Source organism: Lolium perenne, chromosome 5 (assembly GCF_019359855.2).
Source record: "Lolium perenne isolate Kyuss_39 chromosome 5, Kyuss_2.0, whole genome shotgun sequence".
Taxonomy (NCBI): Eukaryota; Viridiplantae; Streptophyta; class Magnoliopsida; order Poales; family Poaceae; genus Lolium; species Lolium perenne.
Window position 1 is genome coordinate 15,698,598 of NC_067248.2, and position 20,871 is coordinate 15,719,468.

The following is a 20,871-nucleotide window of genomic DNA, read 5'->3' on the forward strand; positions in this document are numbered from 1 at the left end:
CGATCGTAAGCTTTATCAAAGTCTAGCTTAAGGAAAACTCCCCTGAGTTTCTTAGACTTGGTCTCACGATGATCTCCTGGAGGGACACTAGCACAAGAAGGCTACTGGCACTTGTATCAAGATTACAGTCGTAGTATGGTAGTAGGATAGGATGGATCGTACAGCTGATACCAACGCCTACTTCCTCATCATGCAGCTGTGCCATGATCTCCAATTGCTTTCCCTGCCTGTCTAGATAACCTAAAAAATCAGTCATCCAGCCTCTGTTGTGACCTGGGGAGTGTGGCTTGAGGCTCTTGCTTGACAGTTCAGGTTTTTTTGGTTCATTAACATTCAGTGTTGTCACATAGTATATCGTAAGATAAATTCAGCCACACGATAACTTGATCAAATGGCAAGGTATCATGGTGATGAAGCATCTACAAGACCTAATGACCAACTAACATCATAAATATAAATAGTTTGTTATAGCGTTCCAGGATAACACAAACGTTAAATACTCCTACATAACCTGTAACTAAACAAGGTTAGCCAAAATAAAAAAAATAAGATATGCGGATAGGCAACAATTAACTCCTCGCTGGCCCAAACCAAGTTTTTCAACACCATCACTACAGATGGATCAGTTACGTCCAAATTACCGGCATGTTTCAAAAACCAGAAATGCAAGCACTCAACACCATCACTACAGATGGATCAGTTACGTCCAAATTACCGGCATGTTTGAAAACCCAGAAATGCAAGCACTCAACGCCATCACTACAGATGGATCAGTTACGTCCAAATTACCGACATGTTTGAAAACCCACAAATGCAAGCACTGTCGGTATTAAAATGAAACCGGGCAACCACCTGATACCTTGTCTCTAGGCTCTAGAGCTAGTGTAACTACACTGAGATGTTGAAGTAAGCATCAAGCCAGGAGTTTACATATATCAAGTGTATGATTTATCATATTTGACTGCAGCTACGAATGTTAATTATCCCTTGGCTTTTTGGTGAGATTGTCTATGGTGCTTTGCTGCATGCGATATTGTTATTGAACAACAACAGTAAATTAACCTTCAACACTACGTACATTAATTAAATGACTATCAGGTAATACAAGCTTAAGATATATTAAAATCTAAAAATACAAGAGGCAGTCACAATTTGAACAAAACACATAATGAGATAGCCAGGAACAATTCTTGAGAAGAGCAAACACAGTTTAACATCTGCATATGAAGGGATTAGCTAAATTCAAATCGTGGACATGGTTGATATCTAAACCTCCACGGCCACGCCAGTTGTAAAACGAAACTGAGCAACTCTTGAAGCCCTATTATCGAACTGAAGTTTCTTCTTCTGTTCTGCAATAAACTCCTCGCTGGTGGAGCCAACCTGAAATATCATAAACTCTAGCACTTTTGCGTTGAGTACAAAGAATGTGGCAAAGTTAATTTCAGACCAAATGCCCCGATAAGATGATATCACTATTGTCTTTAGACGAATATCAAGACATCCGATAAGCTTTCGGTGTTTACGACGCCACAAATTCTTTTCCCCTGTTGACCAACCCTGTAAAGAACACATATAAAAAAATTAACAACTTCAAGAGTGAAAAGATCAAATGAGCAGTTCAACACTAGCTACGTACGAACTATCGATGATGCAACGTTACCTGAAGGGAGAGCTTCTCCAAGCACGGAAAACATTTCATCAATTCAATAACTATATCCAAATTAAGGGCCATCATACAAACCGATAAATCCTTGACAGTGCGCACCACCGTCGCCAGGCTATCAACGCGCAATCCCTTGAACATACATGGAAGACAACATTATGCACATGTGTAGCAGATAAGTAATTTTTCCACACACACATAAGCATGTTAGGATCCTCGTAAATGAAAGAAGTATGATTACAAATACCACAATTACCTGAATCACTGTGGAGCCAAACACTAGTCGGGTGGAGTAGTCCACGCCGTCACGCTTGTGCTCATTAAGGATGCCCAATGTCTCCAGTTTGGGCGCGGAAACAATGGATGCATGCAAACCATCGTTGCAGATATCCTGTAAGATTTCGAGGCAAGGGGCACTCTCAATGATGAGTTCCTTTAACTCGATTGGATCCGTCTGCTCAGGTTCATCAGTCCCGCAGCCATAGATATGGATCTTTTTAATGCTATGGGAGTTGATCCGGAGACAACTGAACCCGTAGGTGTACGTAATAGACAAGCACTCGAGAACGGGGCAAGAAGCAATCAAGCTGTGAATTGAGGACTCCGAGATGATGACACACTCGATTCCTAGCTGCTTGAGCACGGGGAAGCCTAGTCCTTGGACGGTGCTGCTTTTGGAGAGGTCGCATCCTCCGATGGTGAGGACATGGAGGGTGGCCTTGAAGCGAAACGTCGATGCCGGCACCTGGTGGCATCGGTCGTACCATACATCGAGCTCCTGCAGGTTATCCAGAGCGGGGGACCGGAGCCAGGCGTCCATGGTGGTAGCTGCTCCGTAGATGCTTCGTCCGTGGCCATCGGGGATGCAGAAGCGGCAACCGGGGCCTTGGTGCGAGGAGAGGATGCGTGACACGACACCAGCGAATTTACCCCGTTTATCCGGATGGTTGATGAGGCTACGGCCTTCGAGGTTAAGAGGGGCGGAGCGCCAGAGGTGGCGCCACCGGGAGGCTAGGATTCTGGTGCGGGCGTCGTCCTTGGTGGGGAGGAGGGTGATGATCTCGCCAAGGACGGCGTCGGGGAGGGCGCTGATGTGGTCTACGCCTCCTCCATCTTCATCCTTGCCCGGCGACACCGATCTGCCCCTTTTTGACCTAAAACCTCCCGCCTCCATTTCCATCTGCATGGGGAACAGGGGGGGGGCTAGGGTTTGCCTCGGTCAAGAGGGCTCACTGCCGGGGATCAGGGGTCACCGGAGAAGGGAGGCGGAGGAGGAAGGAGGTGTGTGGGCCGGCCGGCGGCGGGTTGGTTCACCAACAAGGACCAGAGGGGAAGAAGAACAGGCCCGCCTGGCTCTTATATACGAAATCCTAAAGGCGCAAAATAAACATTCCGTTTTTTTACAGTATATTCTACAGTACGTATTCGGTTTGGTTCATCACCTATTATATTAACTAGGAAGTTTGCGGCGCGGCGCACGCCGCGCCCGTGTTGTCTATGGTGCGGCATTCTTTTTTTAAAAACGGCGTTTTTAGGTGTAAGAGTGCGGGATTCTTTTTCAAAAATAGCTGAAGAAACATCTAAAACTCGACCGCGCCTTTGGTATAATGATCGTTGGTTACAATTTTGTAGAAATAATACAATATTTGGGTTGCTAAAGTACAGCAGAAGTGCCAATGAAATAGACGGCGAATGGTTCATTGCTTTTGTGTCTAGATTGTTGGTTAAAATATTGTAGAAATAAAACAATATCTGGGTTGGTTGCTGAAGTACTGTAGAGATATCTGGGTTGGTTGCTGAAGTACTGTAGAAGTATCGGTGAAATAGGCGGCGAATGGTGGAGTGCTTTTGTTTTCGGTGTTTCTACAAAATGAAATGGTAGTATTTCTCTGGCCGAAAGAGGCAACGGGCGATGGAGTAGAAGAAGGTCTAGACGGCGGTAGTTGTTGTGCCTAGAGCATTTTTGGACTTGCTACATGCTACTGAAAGAGGCGGCGAACGGTAGAGTAAGTATATTTTTCTGAAGGTGCCCGGCGAACGGTAGAGTAAGTATATTTTTTTGAAGGTGCTTTAGAAGAATATAGTAATATTTTTTCGGGTGAAAGAAGCGACGAATGAAGTATTTTCATAGGGTAAAAGATGGCCGTAGTCTAGACGAAAGATGGTTAAGTAACAACATGTTCTGATGGTTCCCGAGCAAATGTTAGTACTATTTCCCCAGATAAAAGAGCCATCCGATGGTCGTCGTAGTATAGGAGACAGAATGGTGGATAAACTATATAGCTCCGAGGAGATTTCGTAGAGAAGATGATATGATTTTCCCGGCTAAAAGAGGCGGCAGACGGTGGATTTTTTTTGTTTCCGGTGTTGCTACCAAAGAAGGCAATAGTACTTCTCTCGGCTAGAAGAGGTGGCGGAGGTGCCCGGCGAACGGTAGAGTAAGTATATTTTTTTGAAGGTGCTTTAGAAGAATATAGTAATATTTTTTCGGGTGTAAGAAGCGACGAATGGAGTATTTTCATAGGGTAAAAGATGGCCGTAGTCTAGACGAAAGATGGTTAAGTAACAACATGTTCTGATGGTTCCCGAGCAAATGTTAGTACTATTTCCCCAGATAAAAGAGCCATCCGATGGTCGTCGTAGTATAGGAGACAGAATGGTGGATAAACTATATAGCTCCGAGGAGATTTCGTAGAGAAGATGGTATGATTTTCCCGGCTAAAAGAGGAGGCAGACGGTGGATTTTTTTTTGTTTCCGGTGTTGCTACCAAAGAAGGCAATAGTACTTCTCTCGGCTAGAAGAGGTGGCAGATAGTGTAGGAAATATATTTTTCGAATAAGATTGCAGTAGTATAGACGGCATACATGCAAAGAGTAACTATACTTTCAGAAAATATCATAGAAAAAAGGAGTAGTATTTTCCTAGAATAAATAGTGTTAACAAATGATGCAGTTTGTCCCAATAATTGTTCATGTAGCAATTTGCATACATGTACTGTTCATATGCATTTGCATGAACAGTAGCCAAGGGGCTGAGGAGGCAGCAAATGGGGTCAGCCTTTATATATAGTATAGTATATATATATATATTACTCTCTGAAGCTGCTATCCATGGATCTCAAGCACGAGCTGCGTTCTCCGCCCAAGGCTGCCAAATCATATTTACAGATTCTAATCAAATCCAATATCCATCTGGTTGTACCCAACCGCATATCATCAGAACCCAGGACTTTAAAAAACTGGTCAAGTTTTTATCTGACCGATGGGTCAATGGACTGAAGGTGTTCGATATTGCTCCAAAAGTGTGGTCGGCAGTGAAAACTCGTTAGAGAAATGCTAGGACAGCATCTGATGGATGCAGGACATGACATAAGTTTTGGATGAAGAAGCCTATGTGCAATGTGTCAAGCTGTGGGTGGCGGTTAATTCAGTTCATACTTCATAGAGAGGTTGAGAGGCAAGACATCTTCAGTTGCCCGTACGTGCTCCAAGAATAATGGCCTATAATTACAAGTCAAAACTTAGCACCAGATAGTTTTTTTTCCATGAAAACAAGACTCATCATCATGCTTGAAATCACAGCAGGGAAAACTCTAATTCCATGGAAACAGAAAAACTCACTTTCTGTTTAAACACGAAGAAGAAAAAAAGGCACTTCAAAGTATTACTAAGAATGTTAAAATGTTCAAACAAATGGGTGTAATGTAAGTCACAACATGTGCGCTCGTGCCCTCATGAGAAAGAACAAGCACTGGTAGGGGTAGTGCAAAGAAAGTTGAATCATGGCGCCAACAGAAACCCATAAAAATAACAACATTCTCATCCAGGAGAAAGCACATACACGGTCCTTGATGTGCTGGAATACAGCTAGTGCCTCCAAATGCCTTCGAGCCGTAATAAAAGCGTTTATTCACAAGTTGAAGATTCGGCTCAATTCCTCCTGCTTGGATTAACTGAAGAACACTTGTGTTCACACAAACCAGCAAAAGTGATAGAGGCATATATGGTGCTGAATGTCTAAAAATGGTAGATATATATATTGATGGTTTTGAAACCAAATACTAAACAAAAAACTTTTTCAATAATTCATGTACAGTTTCAGTCCAAAATAACAATTAATATACAGTACAAAGCTATGTGAAGCTACACACTCTTGGATAGTACTGGGTGACCCATCGAGGCCAGCAGGCACGGACCTTGGGCCAAAATGGGCTGGGTGGCTAAAAACTGGGCTTCGGGCTGATTTTTAATGGACAAATGGGCCAACAACCTCTAAATCCGTCTACCACAGCCCGGAGGCCATCCTAGGCGCCCTCCCCTCGAGTCTATGCCGCCGGTCATTGATGCATGTGCTGGTGGTGCGGAATGGAAGATGAGTGACTGTGAAAGAAAATGGTTCCTGGTTATAAAGGGCGGGAGCATTGGATGCCGACGTGTAGAACGAAACGGCAACATTGATGGACGCGATCAGAGCAAGAGTGAGCCTACTTGCATTGATTGATGGCTAGAGATGGAAGGCCGTTGGGTGGCTTTTATGCTGGCCCTAGGTGCACGCTGGAGATGCCTTCACTCTGCTGCAGAAATGAAAGAGGAAGACAAATGTTGGAGATTCGCAGGGAGAGACGGCAAGAGAAAGGCCGTCGTAGCATCACGAGTCTGTCCTCTGCCCAACAAACTTCTCGCTTGGTGGGGACAGTACTGGCCGCATGAACCACGCCCCCTCCCGGGCCCACCACCCCGCGACGTCAGACGCAACCGCACCAAACCTCAGGCACAATGACACGCGGGCCCAGCCTCCGGCATGGACCCACGCGTCAGCTCTGAATGATTGCCCTCGCGCCGTTATAATTCACGGCGGCGCTCGCGGAGGCGTCGGCGGCTGTGTTAAAAGGCGGGCGATGCTCGCTTCTGCAGCTTCTCGCTCCACCCTCCTCCTCCCGCTCCCCACTCCCCCCGGCGGCGCGCGCGTGCGGCGGCAGCTCGGACCTCCCGGAGGCGCGCGGCTTCGGCGTAGGAGAGGGTCGGCGGCGGTCGCGATGGCGTCCGACGGGCGCGTGGAGCGGATCGCCTCCACCATCCGCGTCATCCCCGACTTCCCCAAGCCAGGTGGGTCCCCCGCCCCTCCCCAGAACCCTAGGTTGTTCCCTTCCCCGCTCGCTCGCTCGCTTAGGTCCGATCTGGTTGCTGCGATCTGTGTCGGGAGTCCCTGTAGCAGCGTACACGGACTGTCCTACACACCCACCCACCCACCAGGGTTTCACAGAGTAGCTAAATTCTACTACTGCCAATGCCAGATTGTTTTCTACCATCAGGCGCTGGCCTAGAAAACGAGCTAAATCGTGAAGCGCACAAGCGAGCATTGCATAGTTAAAAAATAACTACCCAAAGCGCGTGAATCGGCGTCGCCGCATATTGCTGCTGTGCTAGATGGATGGAGCATACTTAAGTAAAGGCCTGTACGTTGTTCTGACGGTGAACCAGTATCCAGTACATGCGGGATGTGCCAACTGACACTGCCACCACAAGCAACTGCTGATACAGGCACCTAATTAAGCAGACTAGTCCGGTTCTCTTTTATAGAACAAGCAAATAAATTGCCACTGCAGGTTTAGACCACCTGCTGCTTATCATCATTGATTCAGGCAGTGAATAAACACTTAGTTGGTGCTGGCTCATGAAATATTCTGGCTAGTTAAAAGCCTAGTTTTATTATATACACCAAGCTAAATTGTACTACTGCCAACACAAAATTGCCCCATCAGGTGTTGGCTTGGAAAATGAGTTACTGTGTAGAAAAAAAAACTCTAAAGTGCATATGCGAGCCTTGCCTACATAATACTAACTGAAGCTGTAAATTGGCGTTACTGCATACTCAGTACCTGAAGGATGTGTCAATTGTCGTTGCCACCAGAAGTAATGATGATATAAGCACCTAAGTAGAACACTTTGGTTCTCTTGTACGGAACAAATAAATTTCCATTGTAGATTTAAACTGCCTGCTGCTTGTCATATTCCACGCAACTGAGCAGTTACTTACTTGGTGGCTCATGAAATATTTTGGCTAGTTAAGGCCTTGCTTTACATGTTGGGCAGCAGCTGCATGTGAAGCTATGAACCATTGGCTTATGTGGCGCTATGTGCTGCTGGCGAATACTCAGGACGACGCTTGCTCTAGATTAATGATTGTTTGTGTCGTTTAGTAATGCATATCCTGTCATTTCTTCCTGTAGGGATTTTGTTCCAGGACATCACGACGCTGCTTCTCGATCCGCAGGCGTTCCGTGACACTACCGACCTCTTTGTTGAGCGCTACAAGGACAAGGGCATCACTGTGGTTGCTGGTATGTGAAATTAAGAAGAATCTTTCTTCATGTAAACTGTGCTTGTTATACAATACGGCCAGAATTCAAATCAATTTGAGATTCTTATTTTTTCTTTGGTGCTCATGTATCATTTCTGTTGCCATCAAAATCAGGTGTTGAAGCCAGAGGGTTCATTTTCGGACCTCCCATTGCATTAGCCATAGGTGCAAAGTTTGTTCCAATAAGGAAGCCCAAAAAGTTACCTGGTAGGTTTGTTGGGTGCTTCATGTGCAGCTGCTGCTGCCTTTGTTAAACAGCCTCCATCTGGGCGCATTATAGATAATAATGTTACATGTTTATATTAGGTGAGGTGATATCAGAAGAATATTCTCTGGAATATGGCACCGACAAGATCGAAATGCACGTAGGAGCTGTGCAGCCCAATGACCGGGTTGTTATCGTGGACGATCTAATTGCAACAGGGGGAACCCTATCTGCAGCTGCCAAACTTATTGGTGAGCTTACTTGCATAAAATTTCTTGAAATAGTTGAGTAAATTATTGTTCTGTTCTAGAAAATCTTGTTAGCCATTGCATGCTCCATTTCCTTGCAAGTTGAAAAATAGATGATAGAAATTTTAGTGCATATGCCCGAATGTGGACAGGATACAATTCTGAATGGTTTTCGTTCATTAGCTCTGATGTTAAAATAGTATTTCTTGAAGGGAACGCACTTCGATATGTGCTTGTTGCATTGCTTTCCTATAATTTATTATATGGTAATTTACTGATTTACTTATGTTATTAAGTGTGCCTTTCTACTTTGTAGAGCGTGTTGGAGCAGAGGTGGTTGAGTGTGCCTGTGTTATTGAACTGCCAGAGCTGAAGGTACATTTTGCTTCCAGTGCACCATCTCCCTGTTTAGATGACCAAAATGTTGTTCACAATCATGTTGAAATTGTTGCAATGTTCTTGTTAGGATTTCTCCATTCACGTATTAATTGTTTTGTTAAGTTTCAATAATATAATTATTGAGAGATTTGCTTCTTGTAGTTACTGGCTTGCTGCATTCAACTATTTGGTCATTTGCGTGCAACTCTTGTTAGCTAGCATGCTCTAGAAATTATGGAACTTTACTTTGATGCGAGTACACACATGTTCTCCACTTATGTATACTAGGAATAGACAGTTTCACCATAAAGCTCCATCTTTTTATTCTCATGCATTTGGCTAATACAATACCTAGCCATTGAACTTTAATCTGAACCTCCAAGAATTGGCTGCACATCTTTGGATGTTGGTTAATGTCTTACTGATAAGAACATTTATTTTTACTTACTAAGTTGCCATCTCTACAACCTGAATTTTGCAACTTAAAGAAGTAATCATAATTATCATGTAGGAGCAACAATGATTTTTAGTTGGAAATTACTTGTAGTTGCTTTGCCATGAGAACATTTCTAATTATGGCATGTATTTCAGGGCCGGGACAAGTTGGGCAACAGGCCTGTTTTTGTCCTTGTGCAGGCGGAAGAATCAGCATGAAACAAGTTATGCCCTTTCGAGTTGTTCCCACCATGTTTGCCTTCTGGAAATAGTGGATGCAGCAAAGATATCCCATGTAACTTCTAGCTAGTTCCTCTTTGGAATGGCTCAATAAAGTTCGATCTTTAAATTTGTTAGCTCACATATTATTTGGGAATGCAGACTTGATTGTTCCCTGTAATCGATGGCTTATTTCTGTAACCAACAGTGCAATTATTCATGTCAATCGAGAATAGTTGTAGTCCAGATTTAATGAACAGTGCTGTCACTTTAGTTCATTTCCTTCCTGGGCATGCTTAATTGTGTTGTTCCAATTAGCTCCTTGAATTATGCCTTTGAAATTCTTGATGCTTTTTTCTGGATGTCCTAATCGAAGATGCCCAAGTATCATTTGACTTCAAGTTCATTATGGATTCAGGAAATAGTCTTGTGTTTACCTTTTGACATTGTACTATTGTATATAAATCTCTGACTTCTAATTTGTTTCCTTTGATATTTTTTTGCTTGAATTATGTGATGAATACTCATTCTCTTTTTCTGTTGTTGCTGGGACCAGGGGAAGAAAAAAAAACTAGTACCTTGTTGTTGAAGCCCATCTACCTTTTAGAATGCTGTGTTGGCGATAAAGTCCTGATATATCTTTGCTTAGATGGTACTGGTGGGGGTGTAGATATCCAGGTGTAATGTTTTTCTCTACTATTTATTTTTGTAGTCGAAAGGATAGGGTTTACGTGATGATATCAAACAGGAATTCTGACCGCATGCTGACTGGACACCAAAATAGTTACTTTCCTGACTAGTTAGAACAGAAGACAAACTAAAAATACACCAAAATAGTTACTTTCCTGACTAGTTGCACTGGTTCAAGGGGGAGGGGGGACTGAAGTTCATATGCATTTTTCTTTCCCTTTGAATTTGGTTTCATATGTACATTGTTTTGATAAAATATTTTTCAGTAAATATCTTTAAGCTAAATTTCACTTGAGGTACATATCTACCTTGTAGCTGACATGTTCTTGTGCTGGCACTGCATGCATGTTTTGCAATCTACATCCTACATAGTTTGGTTATAGCAAAATGTCCGTGTTTGACCAGATCAGCCATACAAACAAATGCACTAGTTAGTATTTACACGTAAGAATGATGCCCTCATTTATTCCCTGATACTAAATTTAAGAAAATACAGCATTGAAGAACTTGTTTCTGAGTATATTATCATATTGACTTCTATGAAGCCAATTGATATGAATTCAGTGAAGTTCTAAACAATTTTGCATTAGTATTGTACTCTTGTCAACTGAAAGTGACACCAAAGGTCACAATTCTTACAATCCGACTTTTGCTTTTGATTTTAGTACTCCCTCCGATCCATATTACTTGTCGCTAAAATGACAAGTAATATGGATTGGAGGAGTAATATATTTGATTCAATTAAAATGTGTTTACATACATGCAAATCACCGACAAGTAATATGGATTGGAGGAGTAATATATTTGAGTCAATTAAAATGTGTCTACATACATGCAAATCACCGGAGGAGTAATATATTTGAGTCAATTAGAATCCTTTGGATTCTAATCATTTAACGTTGACATGGTAAGTTAGCCCCTGCTGTCCCACAATTCATTCCTCGCATCTTTATGTGAGCAGTTATACAGCTAGCCAATTGTTTGAATGTCATTTTTCATCTTTAAAAGAAAATACTTTTAAACTTTATATGATTCCAAGAATCCAAGAATAAAATATCATGAGAAAGTAAAACGAAAAATATGGTAGTAGATGTATTCTTAGATCTAGAAGTATAGTTATCTTTTCAAGCAACGGTTCACCTTAACATACAGCTGTTCTTCATAGAACACATAGCAGGGGAAGGCTATTCCCTCATCATAGTTTATTAGTGCCAGTCTGTGCTTTATTTATAGGCTTATAAGCAGAGAAACACTAAGGAGAATGTCTTGTAGGATCTTCCATAGGGAACAATATCATAAGCAATTTGGCTTTCCCATGATACGAAGTTGACCTTCGTGAAGTTAGGAAACAATGTAACGGCGTATTTAGTAATGCTCTTACATCAAGCTATTCGTTTATGTACATTTAATGATATAGAGATCTCAATGATATATGCTTAGTTTTCAGGTCTTCTACAATATATATGCATGCAACTTCGCTGCGTACAAATTGAAGGCATCTGTGCTTCTTTCGTACAGCTAAAGGGCAAGGATCATGGGGCATAAACAAACCTCATATTGTTCCCTTTGAATCATTCTCCTTGCCAGCATCTTAGCTGTTAATGTTTACCAAAAAGAGCCATGCGATCCTTTCTCAGGACATGACAGAAGTTCATCTGATTTGTGCATTGTGGTGGATCTGAGTCATGTGCAACTATTGATTACTAGTTATATACGCAGATAACTTCCTACGGATGAGGATATCAGGATCAGATCTTGATGTCGGATGTTGCGCAAACTTGACGCCTTAAAGTGATACACACATTGTGCCATCCATTTTGATGATGCACATGCACATTGATTGTTAAAACGTGGCATAATCTGAATTTAAGATCTGTTTGAGTTTTCTGCGGACTTTGTAGTAATCTTGCTGATATGTTACCATGTTGATCTTCTGACAGGTTAGAATTAACAAACCATGTGATAACAAAATATGGAATAGATCCTTTTTTTTTTGTTTGCTGTGGTGGTCCGTACATCAGCCTCTCTGCATTTCACTTTGCAGGGGTAAAGCTTGCCTCTATAATCCTTCTCGAGTTCCCACCTAGTGTCGGAATTTCTAGCACTGGTGTGTGGTGGTCCGTATCTGCAATGTTTGATGCTGTAGGCACAAACTTGGTTTTGTTGTAAGCTCAATTTGGCAAAGTTTACTAGATAGATGCAATTACCGTGGTAGATCTTTCAAATACCAGCCTTTGTAGTCTTGCAAGTGTTGATCATGAATATTGCTGTTGTGGGCACAAGGTGCAAGAACTGTGCAGCATTGAAGAAGGGGATATCCGTGGAGGTATGCTTTTGTATCCTCTTTGAGTTCTTAAGAATGTTCAGATTCCTTCCACCAAGTTCATGCAGGCCTGTCTTTGCATATCGTACTTTTGTTTATCGATCTCCTTAACCAACACAAGTACATATCTTACTGAAAGAAAACAAGCATGAGTACACAGTTGTGTTGATTTTGTTCTATTCTATTCTGGTGTAGACTCTTGCTATTCCGGTACAGAGATCATAGACTTTCTTTCCCTGTCCTCGATGGATCATGGACCAATGATTAGTAAACTGTCTGCAATCATTGTACATTCTTCAGAGACATGCCACATAACTGTGATCTTGGACAAGTCACTGTCATGCCTACCAACCAGCAGTTGATATTCTCTTAACTTGTCATCTTCAGCTCTTCACATCGCCAGAACATAACTTATCACCACACACTTCATCCCACACATTGACTACCATTTTTTTTTTATTCTACAGATGTTGTCCCTTGCAACTTTCAGAATTCTCAACAGTATAAAAGCACCTGAACTGTTGAGCATTTGTCTTCACCCTTCAACAACAAGTGCCTCAACCCACACTCATCAGGTCACCCTTTGGCCTTTGCCTCCAAGAACTCCAAGTCCTACATTCACATCTCAATGGAGGCTGGAGGACTGATTTCTGAGGCTTGCTGGACCATGTTTGACTTCCTGCAGCAGGGCGAGGAGTCTGATATCATGGCACAGCTCCTTGGCACCTTCCCCTCCCATGAAGAGGAAGGCCAGCAGGATCTGCCTTGGTATCAGGCTTCCCATCAGCCGTACTATGATTGTAATCCTAACACAAGTGCATGTAGTGAAAGCAACACTAGTAGCCTTGCCATTCCATCCCAGAGTATGGGCTACTATTTGGGTGACTCCGGTGAGACCCTCGGCATCAGCTCCTGCATCGCACCAGATGGCCTCAACTTGGTCCAGGAGCAAGGTCCAACTGAGTATATGAACATGATCCCAAACATCTCCCATGATTTGTATGGGAATGGAGAGTTGAGCTGCGAGGATCTTGATTCGGTCGGCGCTACTAACAAGAGAAAGCACTCGACTGAAGAAGAGATCGACGGCCAAGCAAGAGTAAGTCCTTTGTATGAATGATCATTCTGTTCACCAGCTATGTTTCAGAAAGGCATTCATTCTGCTAATGTGAGTACTGACTGTAATTGGTTCATTGCAGGGTCGGAAATGCACAAGAAAGGCTGAACCGAAGCGATCAAAGAAGGCTAGACAAAACGAAGCGAGCTGCTGCACCTCTGACAATGACTCGAATGCTTCTCAAGCAGAGTCAGCAGAAGCTGACGGTGTTAGACCGAAAGGAAAGGCCCGGGCTGGCCGTGGAGCCGCAACTGACCCCCAGAGCCTCTATGCAAGGGTACTTACTTACATCTCTTTTGCAGCCGAGGAAATAATATTTTTCGGTAACTGAATGTGGTATATGGAACATACTAATGTTGTTCTTTGCTTGAGCAGAAAAGAAGGGAGAGGATCAATGAGAGGCTGAAAACACTGCAGACCCTTGTGCCCAACGGAACCAAGGTAGATATGAGCACCATGCTGGAGGAGGCAGTTCAGTATGTCAAGTTTCTGCAGCTTCAGATCAAGGTGAGGATTTGTTCAACTCAGATCATCCAAATTTGTTCCGTGACGACATTGCGGTTGGCCAAATTCTCTTTCTCCAATTTTCAGGTCCTGAGCTCCGATGATATGTGGATGTACGCGCCGATTGCGTACAACGGGATGAACATTGGACTTGATCTGAACTTGTAGAATTGATTTTCACAGCCTTGAGCTTCGGCTTGGGCATAGGCGAGGGTCGGTGGAGGTCTCGATGGCATCCGACGGGCGCGTGGAATGGATCGTGTCCACCATCCGCATTATCCCCGACTGCCCCAAGCCAGGTGGGTCTCCCTGTCATTGCTTCCCCCTCTCTAGAACCCTTAGGTTGTTCGCTTGCTGGTAGCCTCTGGTAGACGCTGGTGTGGTGTATTGGACTGTAAAGGCAGCAGATGTATAAACCAAGCTAAATTATAGTATCGGCAAAACCAAATTGTCTCATCAGATTCTGTCATATAAAATGAGCTAGGTGTAGCAAAAAACACAGTAAAGTGCATAAGTTGTCATCTCTACAACCTGAATTTTGCAACTTAAAGTCTAAGTAATCATAATTATCATCTATGAGGAAAACTGAATTTTAGTTGGAAATGACTTATAGTTGCTTGCCATGGGGGTTTCCTTTTTGTTTAGTGCTCTAACTATGGTATGCATTTCAGGGCCAGGACAAGTTGGGAACAGGCAAATTGGGATCGAAGACACCCTCATGGACTGGTGGCTGCAAGCTAAACAGCAAACACCCAAGCAGCTTGGCAAAGGCCTCGCCTCTGCCGTGTTGCTTACCCCCTGGATGATATGGAAACACCGAAACGATTACATATTCCAGGGTACCCCAACCTTCTGTCCGCTCCCTGATATCGAAGATCAAGGACGAGGCCAGGCTTTGGGCACGGGCAGGAGCCAACGGGCTTTGAGTAGTCTTGCCACCTACCTGGGATGTGCACTAAGTTAGCTTCTCTCATGCTGTAATCCACCTCTTAGGAGGAATGTAAACCAGACTCTACCTTTTCAATGAAATGAAACGCAAGCGTTTTCTCGAAAAAAAAAAAGTTGGGCAACAGGCCAGTTTTTGTGCTTGTGATGGCAGAAGAATCAGGATGAAACAAGTTATGACCTATTCAATTGTTCCCATGATGTTTGCCTTCTAGAAATAGTTGAAGCAGCAAAGATATCACATGTAACTTATAGCTAGTTCCTGTTTGGAGTGGCTCAATAAAGTTCCATCTTTAAATTTGTAAGCTCTAGTATTATTTGGGAATGCAGACTTGATTGTTCCATCTTTAAATTTGTAAGCTCTAGTATTATTTGTAAGCTCTAGTATTATTTGGGAATGCAGACTTGCTTATTTCTGTAACCAACGTTGCAAATTATTCTTGTGAAGAGGATAGTCCATAGTCCATACTGAAGTTTATTGCTGTTGCTAGCAGAATTACTTTCTTGGTACTTTTCAGGACTGTCTGACTTGTTTGTGGTTGATGTATGGAGATCTTATGCATATATGTGGAGCCAATGGTGTCCTTATTTGGTACTCATGGAGTACTTATTAAACTAATGGAAGTTTCTATTGGATGACCATCGATCATATTGGGGCTTTGAGTTCTGCTTTTTTAGTTTATTTGTGCTTACCCCAATGTACATTTTGTCATCTTCGTATCAATCAGGTTGTCAGTTTTGCATGATGACTTGAAATCCCCTAGACAGAATTAAACTTCTAAAGAAGCATTAGTTGCTGATAAGATCAGGATCATGAACCTGTGCAAGTATAATTCTGCTCTTGTCTGAAAGATTGCGGTTACCATCCTGCGATGAGTAGATGACACTTGCATCATCATGCTATAATTGATAACATAGTATGTACTATTATAGGATAATTTTAGTAGCTTAGCCTTTAGACGAAGCTTCGTCTCTTTCTAAGCATGTTTTAGTTGTGTTATTCCAAGTAGCTCTATTCCCCTAATTGAATTATGCTTTTGAAACTACAGAGCTAAAATGTTTTCCTAGGCTATCTCTAGCCGGATATTCATTTCAGTTCACGGGTGCATATGAACCTATTGTGTGAAAACACATTTCAAATATCAAAAAATTCTAAAATAAAATTGTGCATGTACATATAGACATTCTATATTCGTACACAAGTTATCAAGGGAATAAGAACATTTTTTTATGTCCCGTATAAAAAAGACAATTTTTCACGCTCGAACATGACTATTCACGAGACATTTTTTTGTCTTTTTTACACAGACCACATAAAATGTTCGTTTTCCCCAAAAAGTTATGTACGAACATAAAATGTTGAAATGTATACGCAAAATTTTATCTCGGAATTTTTTGACATTTTTAAATTCTGTTTTTTATGCATTTTGCATAATAGGTTCATATGCACCTATGTGCTAAAACACCACCTCCCTCTCTAGCAGCCTTTCTTGAATAACGCGAGTGATTCATTTTTTGATGCATTCTTCTTAATGTCCTAATTGAAGATTTTTTTTTGTGGGCGTCCTAATTGAAGATGCCTGGGTATTGTTTGACTTTAAGTTCATTATTATGGATTCAGGAAATAATCTTGCGGTTATCTTTTGACATTGTGCTATGATATATAATCTCTGACTTCTAGTTTGTTATGTTTCCTTTCGAAAGCTCTGTTCCTTTTATTTCTTTTTTTCTTGAATAAACTGATGTATGTCCATTTTCTTCTTTGTGGCTGCTGAGGCTAGGTTTTAGTGAGCCAATCTATCTTCATATTTGAAGAAAATAATACATTATGTTGGCGCTGAAGCCCACACGCCTTTATCTTTTAGGATGTAGAAAAGGTGATGAAGTCCTGATATATCCTTGCTTAGATGATACTGGGGGTGTAGTTATGTTTAATGTCCTGGGGGTTTACGTGATGAGATCAAACAGGAATTCTGACCGCATGCTGACTGGACACTCAAATAGTTACTTTCGACTATTGAAAAGTTAAAATAGAGGATGGACGAAAAATACGTTAGTAAGTCAAATAGTCATGAACTAAGGACACTAGTGAGATGCATTTTTATTTCCCTTTCAATTTAGTTTCATATGTACATGGTTTTGATAAAAAAAAATCAGTAAATATCTTAAAGCTAACTTGTATCTGAGGTACCCTGTAGGCTGTAGCTGAGCATTTCTTGTGATGGCAGTGCATGAATTTTTTTGGAAGCTACATAGTTCATTTATAGCACAATGTTTCTGTTTGACCAGTTCAGCCATTTACGTGTAGGAACGATGCCCAACTTTTCCCCAGATACTAAATTTCAGAAAGTGCAGCATTGAAGAACTTGGTCTGAGTATACTATCATATTGACTTCTGCAAAGTCGATCATTACGAATCAGTGAAGTTCTAAACAATTTTTCATAAGTATTGTACTCTTGCCAACTGAAAGTGACAGGAAATATCACAATTCTTATATTCTTACTTCTACTTTTGTTTTTAGTACAGTAATATATTCAGTCAATTAGAATCGTGTTAAATGAATTGTGATCAATTACTGTTGACATGCTAAGTTACCCCCTGCTCCCTCAATTCATTCCTCATATATTTCCTGTGAGAAGTTATACAAAGTAAAAACTAGTGAATTGTTTGAATACCCGATTTCCCGTCTTTAGAAGAATTCTCTTACTTTATAACAACGTAAAAAAATCAAAGTCACAATATCATTGATAAGTAAAACAAACAAAAAATACTAGAGATATTCTTTGGATCTAGTTATCCTTTTAAGCAACTGTTCACCTTAAAATACAGCTGCGCCTCAGAGAAGGCATAGCAGGGGAAGGCTATTCCCTCAACATTGTTTATTGGGATTTCTATTTTTGTGCCCCTGGTTCGTTAGTTGTACTCAGTTTTCCCCAGTCCCTTAGTTTTTCCTCAGTTTTCCCCTCCTCTAGTTTGAAACACGCACAAGTGCTGGAACGGCCGGTAGCCGTCAGGTCAGAGGCCTTGACCGTTAGTCTGACCGGGTGGGGCCGCACAGGGGCAGCTCCTCCCTGACCGTCTCGTGCTGACGGGTAGGGTCAGGAGACACGTCGGAGCAGCCATCCATCTATCGCTGACGTGTGGGCCGTTTTATTTCATGATTTTATACGCGGTGCTGCCAATGACAAATGGGACCGCTCTATAGGGCTGCCGCAGCCAATGACCAGTGGGGTCGTCTATTTTTCAGGAAAAGACATATATTGCCGCTCTGTGGGGCTGCCGCAGCCAATGACCAGTGGGGTCGTCTATTTATTTAGAGAAACTCATATATTGCCGCTCTGTGGGGCCTCCGCAGCCAATGACCAGTGGGGTCGTCTATTTTTCAGAAAAAGACATATATTGCCGCTCTGTGGGGCTGCCGCAGCCAATGACCAGTGGGGTCGTCTATTTATTTAGAGAAAATCATATATTGCCGCTCTGTGGGGCCTCCGCAGCCAATGACCAGTGGGGTCGTCTATTTTTCAGAAAAGACACATATTGTCGCTACTGTGTGGCTGCCGCAGCCAATGACCGGTGGGATCGTCTACTTATTTAGAGAGAAAATCATATATTGCCGCTCGTGGGGCCTCGCAGCCAATGACCAATAGGTCGTCTATTTTTCAGGAAAACTCAGATATTGCCGCTCTGATATATGTCTTTAGAGAATATCATAGAGAGAAGCAACAAGTTCGCTAATTAATTATTCTTAAGCTAGACCGGAGAACCGGCTGGCAGCTCGTTCCCCACCGTCGGACGGAGCAGCCATCGCCGGCGCCTCGTCGCGCCGCCGGCTCTGTCCCCGGCGCGTCGGACGAACTGCGGCGCTGCACGTCAACCACGGCTCCGCACTTGTTTCGTCCGCACACATTGTACCCACCGCAGAAAGTCCGCCGCATAGCAGATCCGCCGCCCACGACGACCGGGATTTGTTCCGCGCACCAATTGGTATAGCTTGGTAAGACCTCCGCTTCTGCCTCCCCGCCCCTAATCGATTCGGTTCCCGTAATTTATTGGAGTTTGCAGTACGAAATAGTCCTCAATGTCTGCTCGTAGCGGGTACACCGGCGAGGGTGGGGATTCGATCATGTCGTGGCCACGTTCTACTTCTCCTACCTCGTCGGAAGTGCAGGTATCTAGCTTCAGCTCTCTGTACTACCGTTGAATTTGAAGTTCCGCCATGGCCTGTTGGGGTGATTTCAGTTGTTCTTTTTTCCATTATTGTTACAGTTAGCCAGGCAAGCCGATGATCCATGGTACATTGCATACCAAGATGAATCAACCCAGTGGTGTAGCCAGAGGATGGATTTGGAGAAGAAGGTGGCCAATTTAGGTGATGAATTGGCCCGTAAAAACCTGATGATATTCGAGCTGAAGCGTATTGTGGAGGAAGAAAAGAAGAATTCAGAGCTTATTCGCAAGGAGAAGTTGAGAGTTGAGACAGATCTTGCCGTATTTGATCAAGTGGTAGAAAATCTAGAACATGAACTTAAAGTGATGGGAGAGGAGAAAAGTAGATTCATCTGTGCAGTTTTATTAGGTGTCATCCCTGTCCTAGCAGTTATGTGGTTCTGGTAGACGATTTAGTATAGAATTGTTATTCAGTAGATGGCTCTAACCACTGTATTTTATTGTGGCTCTAAGCACTGTATTTTGGTGTACAATTTCCTACTTGTGCTAAGTAATGCGCACGATAATTTTAGAATGCATGAACATTTTATAAAAGTGAAGGGATCCCAAAAGTGAAAGCATGTACCAGCCTCCGGATCAAATACATATCAATATCTTCCCAATCAAGTTGGGATAGAATTCAAATCATACATACGGATGTACATGGACACATCAAGAACGTGGAGAAGCTTTTTTTGAGACGGAGGTAGTAGTTCGAACAATTTTATCCCATTTGGAAATTGAAAAATACAAATTTATCATAATTTATCCCAATTTGCGGCGTCGAACACGGTCATCTGCGCCATCAAACGTTGAAGCGATGTTATCGGCGATGGCTTCAATGTTCGTGGCATCGATGACCAGTGTTGGAACTGCCGCTGTCTTGGTGTACTTCATCAGCGACGGATCTGCGGAGGGCTGGATCGGCGGCTTTGCAGCGCGGTTGTAGACGATGGCTTCAATCGTCTTGGCATCGATTCGCACTCTCGGCACCGGAAGTGAGACATCAATAGGCTCCGACATTGAAGGCTGGGTCTGCGCCGTCGAAGCGATGTTGTAGGCGATGGCTTCAATGTTCGTGGCATCGATGACCACTGTCGGCACGGCCGCCGTCTTGGTGTTCTTCATCATTCAACAGATCTGAGAATAGAATCATCACCGGTTAGAGACAGAGAGAGACAGAGAGAGACATTTCAACTATTTCTGACGGTTAGATCCTCACCGGCACTCTTAGATCCACGGCGCACGCACGGTTAGATCCGCGCCGCCGCACGCCGCCGCACGCACGATTAGATCCGCGCTGCCACACGCCGCCGCACGCACGGTTAGATCCGCGCCGCCTGATGACCCACAAGTATAGGGGGTGTATCGTAGTATCTTCGATAAGTAAGAATGTCGATCCCAACGAGGAGCAGAAGGTGTTGACAAGCAGTTTCGATGAAGGATTCACTGTAAATGCTCACAGACAAGTATTCAGGGGGTTTTGATGTAACAGTTGAATAAAGTACGAGTAAGTAAAGTGCGAGAGTAACAATTGCAGCGAGTGGCCCAATCCTTTTTAGCACAAAGGACA

The 20,871-nt window shown here is 42.9% G+C and overlaps 3 protein-coding genes across 3 annotated transcripts; 2 read left to right on the forward strand and 1 right to left on the reverse strand.

Annotated features, from left to right (window-relative positions):
- Window positions 1-1,146: 1,146 nt before the first annotated feature.
- On the reverse strand, window positions 1,147-2,885 carry LOC127304555 (F-box/FBD/LRR-repeat protein At5g53840-like). Its single transcript, XM_051335206.2, has 3 exons — window positions 1,923-2,885; window positions 1,664-1,798; window positions 1,147-1,560 (listed from the first exon to the last, which is right to left on the reverse strand). The coding sequence occupies exons 1-3, from the start codon at window positions 2,850-2,852 to the stop codon at window positions 1,267-1,269; spliced, it is 1,359 nt and encodes a 452-aa protein (XP_051191166.1). The 5' UTR covers window positions 2,853-2,885; the 3' UTR covers window positions 1,147-1,266.
- Window positions 2,886-6,571: 3,686 nt separating this feature from the next.
- LOC127298902 (adenine phosphoribosyltransferase 1) lies at window positions 6,572-9,758 on the forward strand. Its single transcript, XM_051328771.2, has 6 exons — window positions 6,572-6,772; window positions 7,897-8,007; window positions 8,142-8,234; window positions 8,334-8,483; window positions 8,797-8,855; window positions 9,450-9,758. The coding sequence occupies exons 1-6, from the start codon at window positions 6,703-6,705 to the stop codon at window positions 9,510-9,512; spliced, it is 546 nt and encodes a 181-aa protein (XP_051184731.1). The 5' UTR covers window positions 6,572-6,702; the 3' UTR covers window positions 9,513-9,758.
- A 3,210-nt stretch (window positions 9,759-12,968) lies between these two features.
- LOC127304554 (uncharacterized) lies at window positions 12,969-14,440 on the forward strand. Its single transcript, XM_051335205.2, has 4 exons — window positions 12,969-13,624; window positions 13,725-13,919; window positions 14,018-14,149; window positions 14,234-14,440. Exons 1-4 carry the CDS (start codon window positions 13,154-13,156, stop codon window positions 14,312-14,314), a joined length of 879 nt encoding a protein of 292 aa, XP_051191165.1. The 5' UTR covers window positions 12,969-13,153; the 3' UTR covers window positions 14,315-14,440.
- Window positions 14,441-20,871: the final 6,431 nt, after the last annotated feature.

Coding starts and splice junctions, on each gene's coding strand:
- LOC127304555 (XM_051335206.2), bottom strand. CDS start 2,852: ATGCAGATGGAAATGGAGGCGGGAGGTTTTAGGTCAAAAAGGGGCAGA. Junction 1,799..1,922: donor TTGGCTCCACAGTGATTCAG/GTAATTGTGGTA, acceptor TGTATGTTCAAG/GGATTGCGCGTTGATAGCCT. Junction 1,561..1,663: donor TGGAGAAGCTCTCCCTTCAG/GTAACGTTGCAT, acceptor TGTTCTTTACAG/GGTTGGTCAACAGGGGAAAA.
- LOC127298902 (XM_051328771.2), top strand. CDS start 6,703: ATGGCGTCCGACGGGCGCGTGGAGCGGATCGCCTCCACCATCCGCGTC. Junction 8,235..8,333: donor GAAGCCCAAAAAGTTACCTG/GTAGGTTTGTTG, acceptor TGTTTATATTAG/GTGAGGTGATATCAGAAGAA. Junction 8,484..8,796: donor TGCAGCTGCCAAACTTATTG/GTGAGCTTACTT, acceptor TCTACTTTGTAG/AGCGTGTTGGAGCAGAGGTG.
- LOC127304554 (XM_051335205.2), top strand. CDS start 13,154: ATGGAGGCTGGAGGACTGATTTCTGAGGCTTGCTGGACCATGTTTGAC. Junction 13,625..13,724: donor AGATCGACGGCCAAGCAAGA/GTAAGTCCTTTG, acceptor GGTTCATTGCAG/GGTCGGAAATGCACAAGAAA. Junction 13,920..14,017: donor CCCAGAGCCTCTATGCAAGG/GTACTTACTTAC, acceptor TTGCTTGAGCAG/AAAAGAAGGGAGAGGATCAA.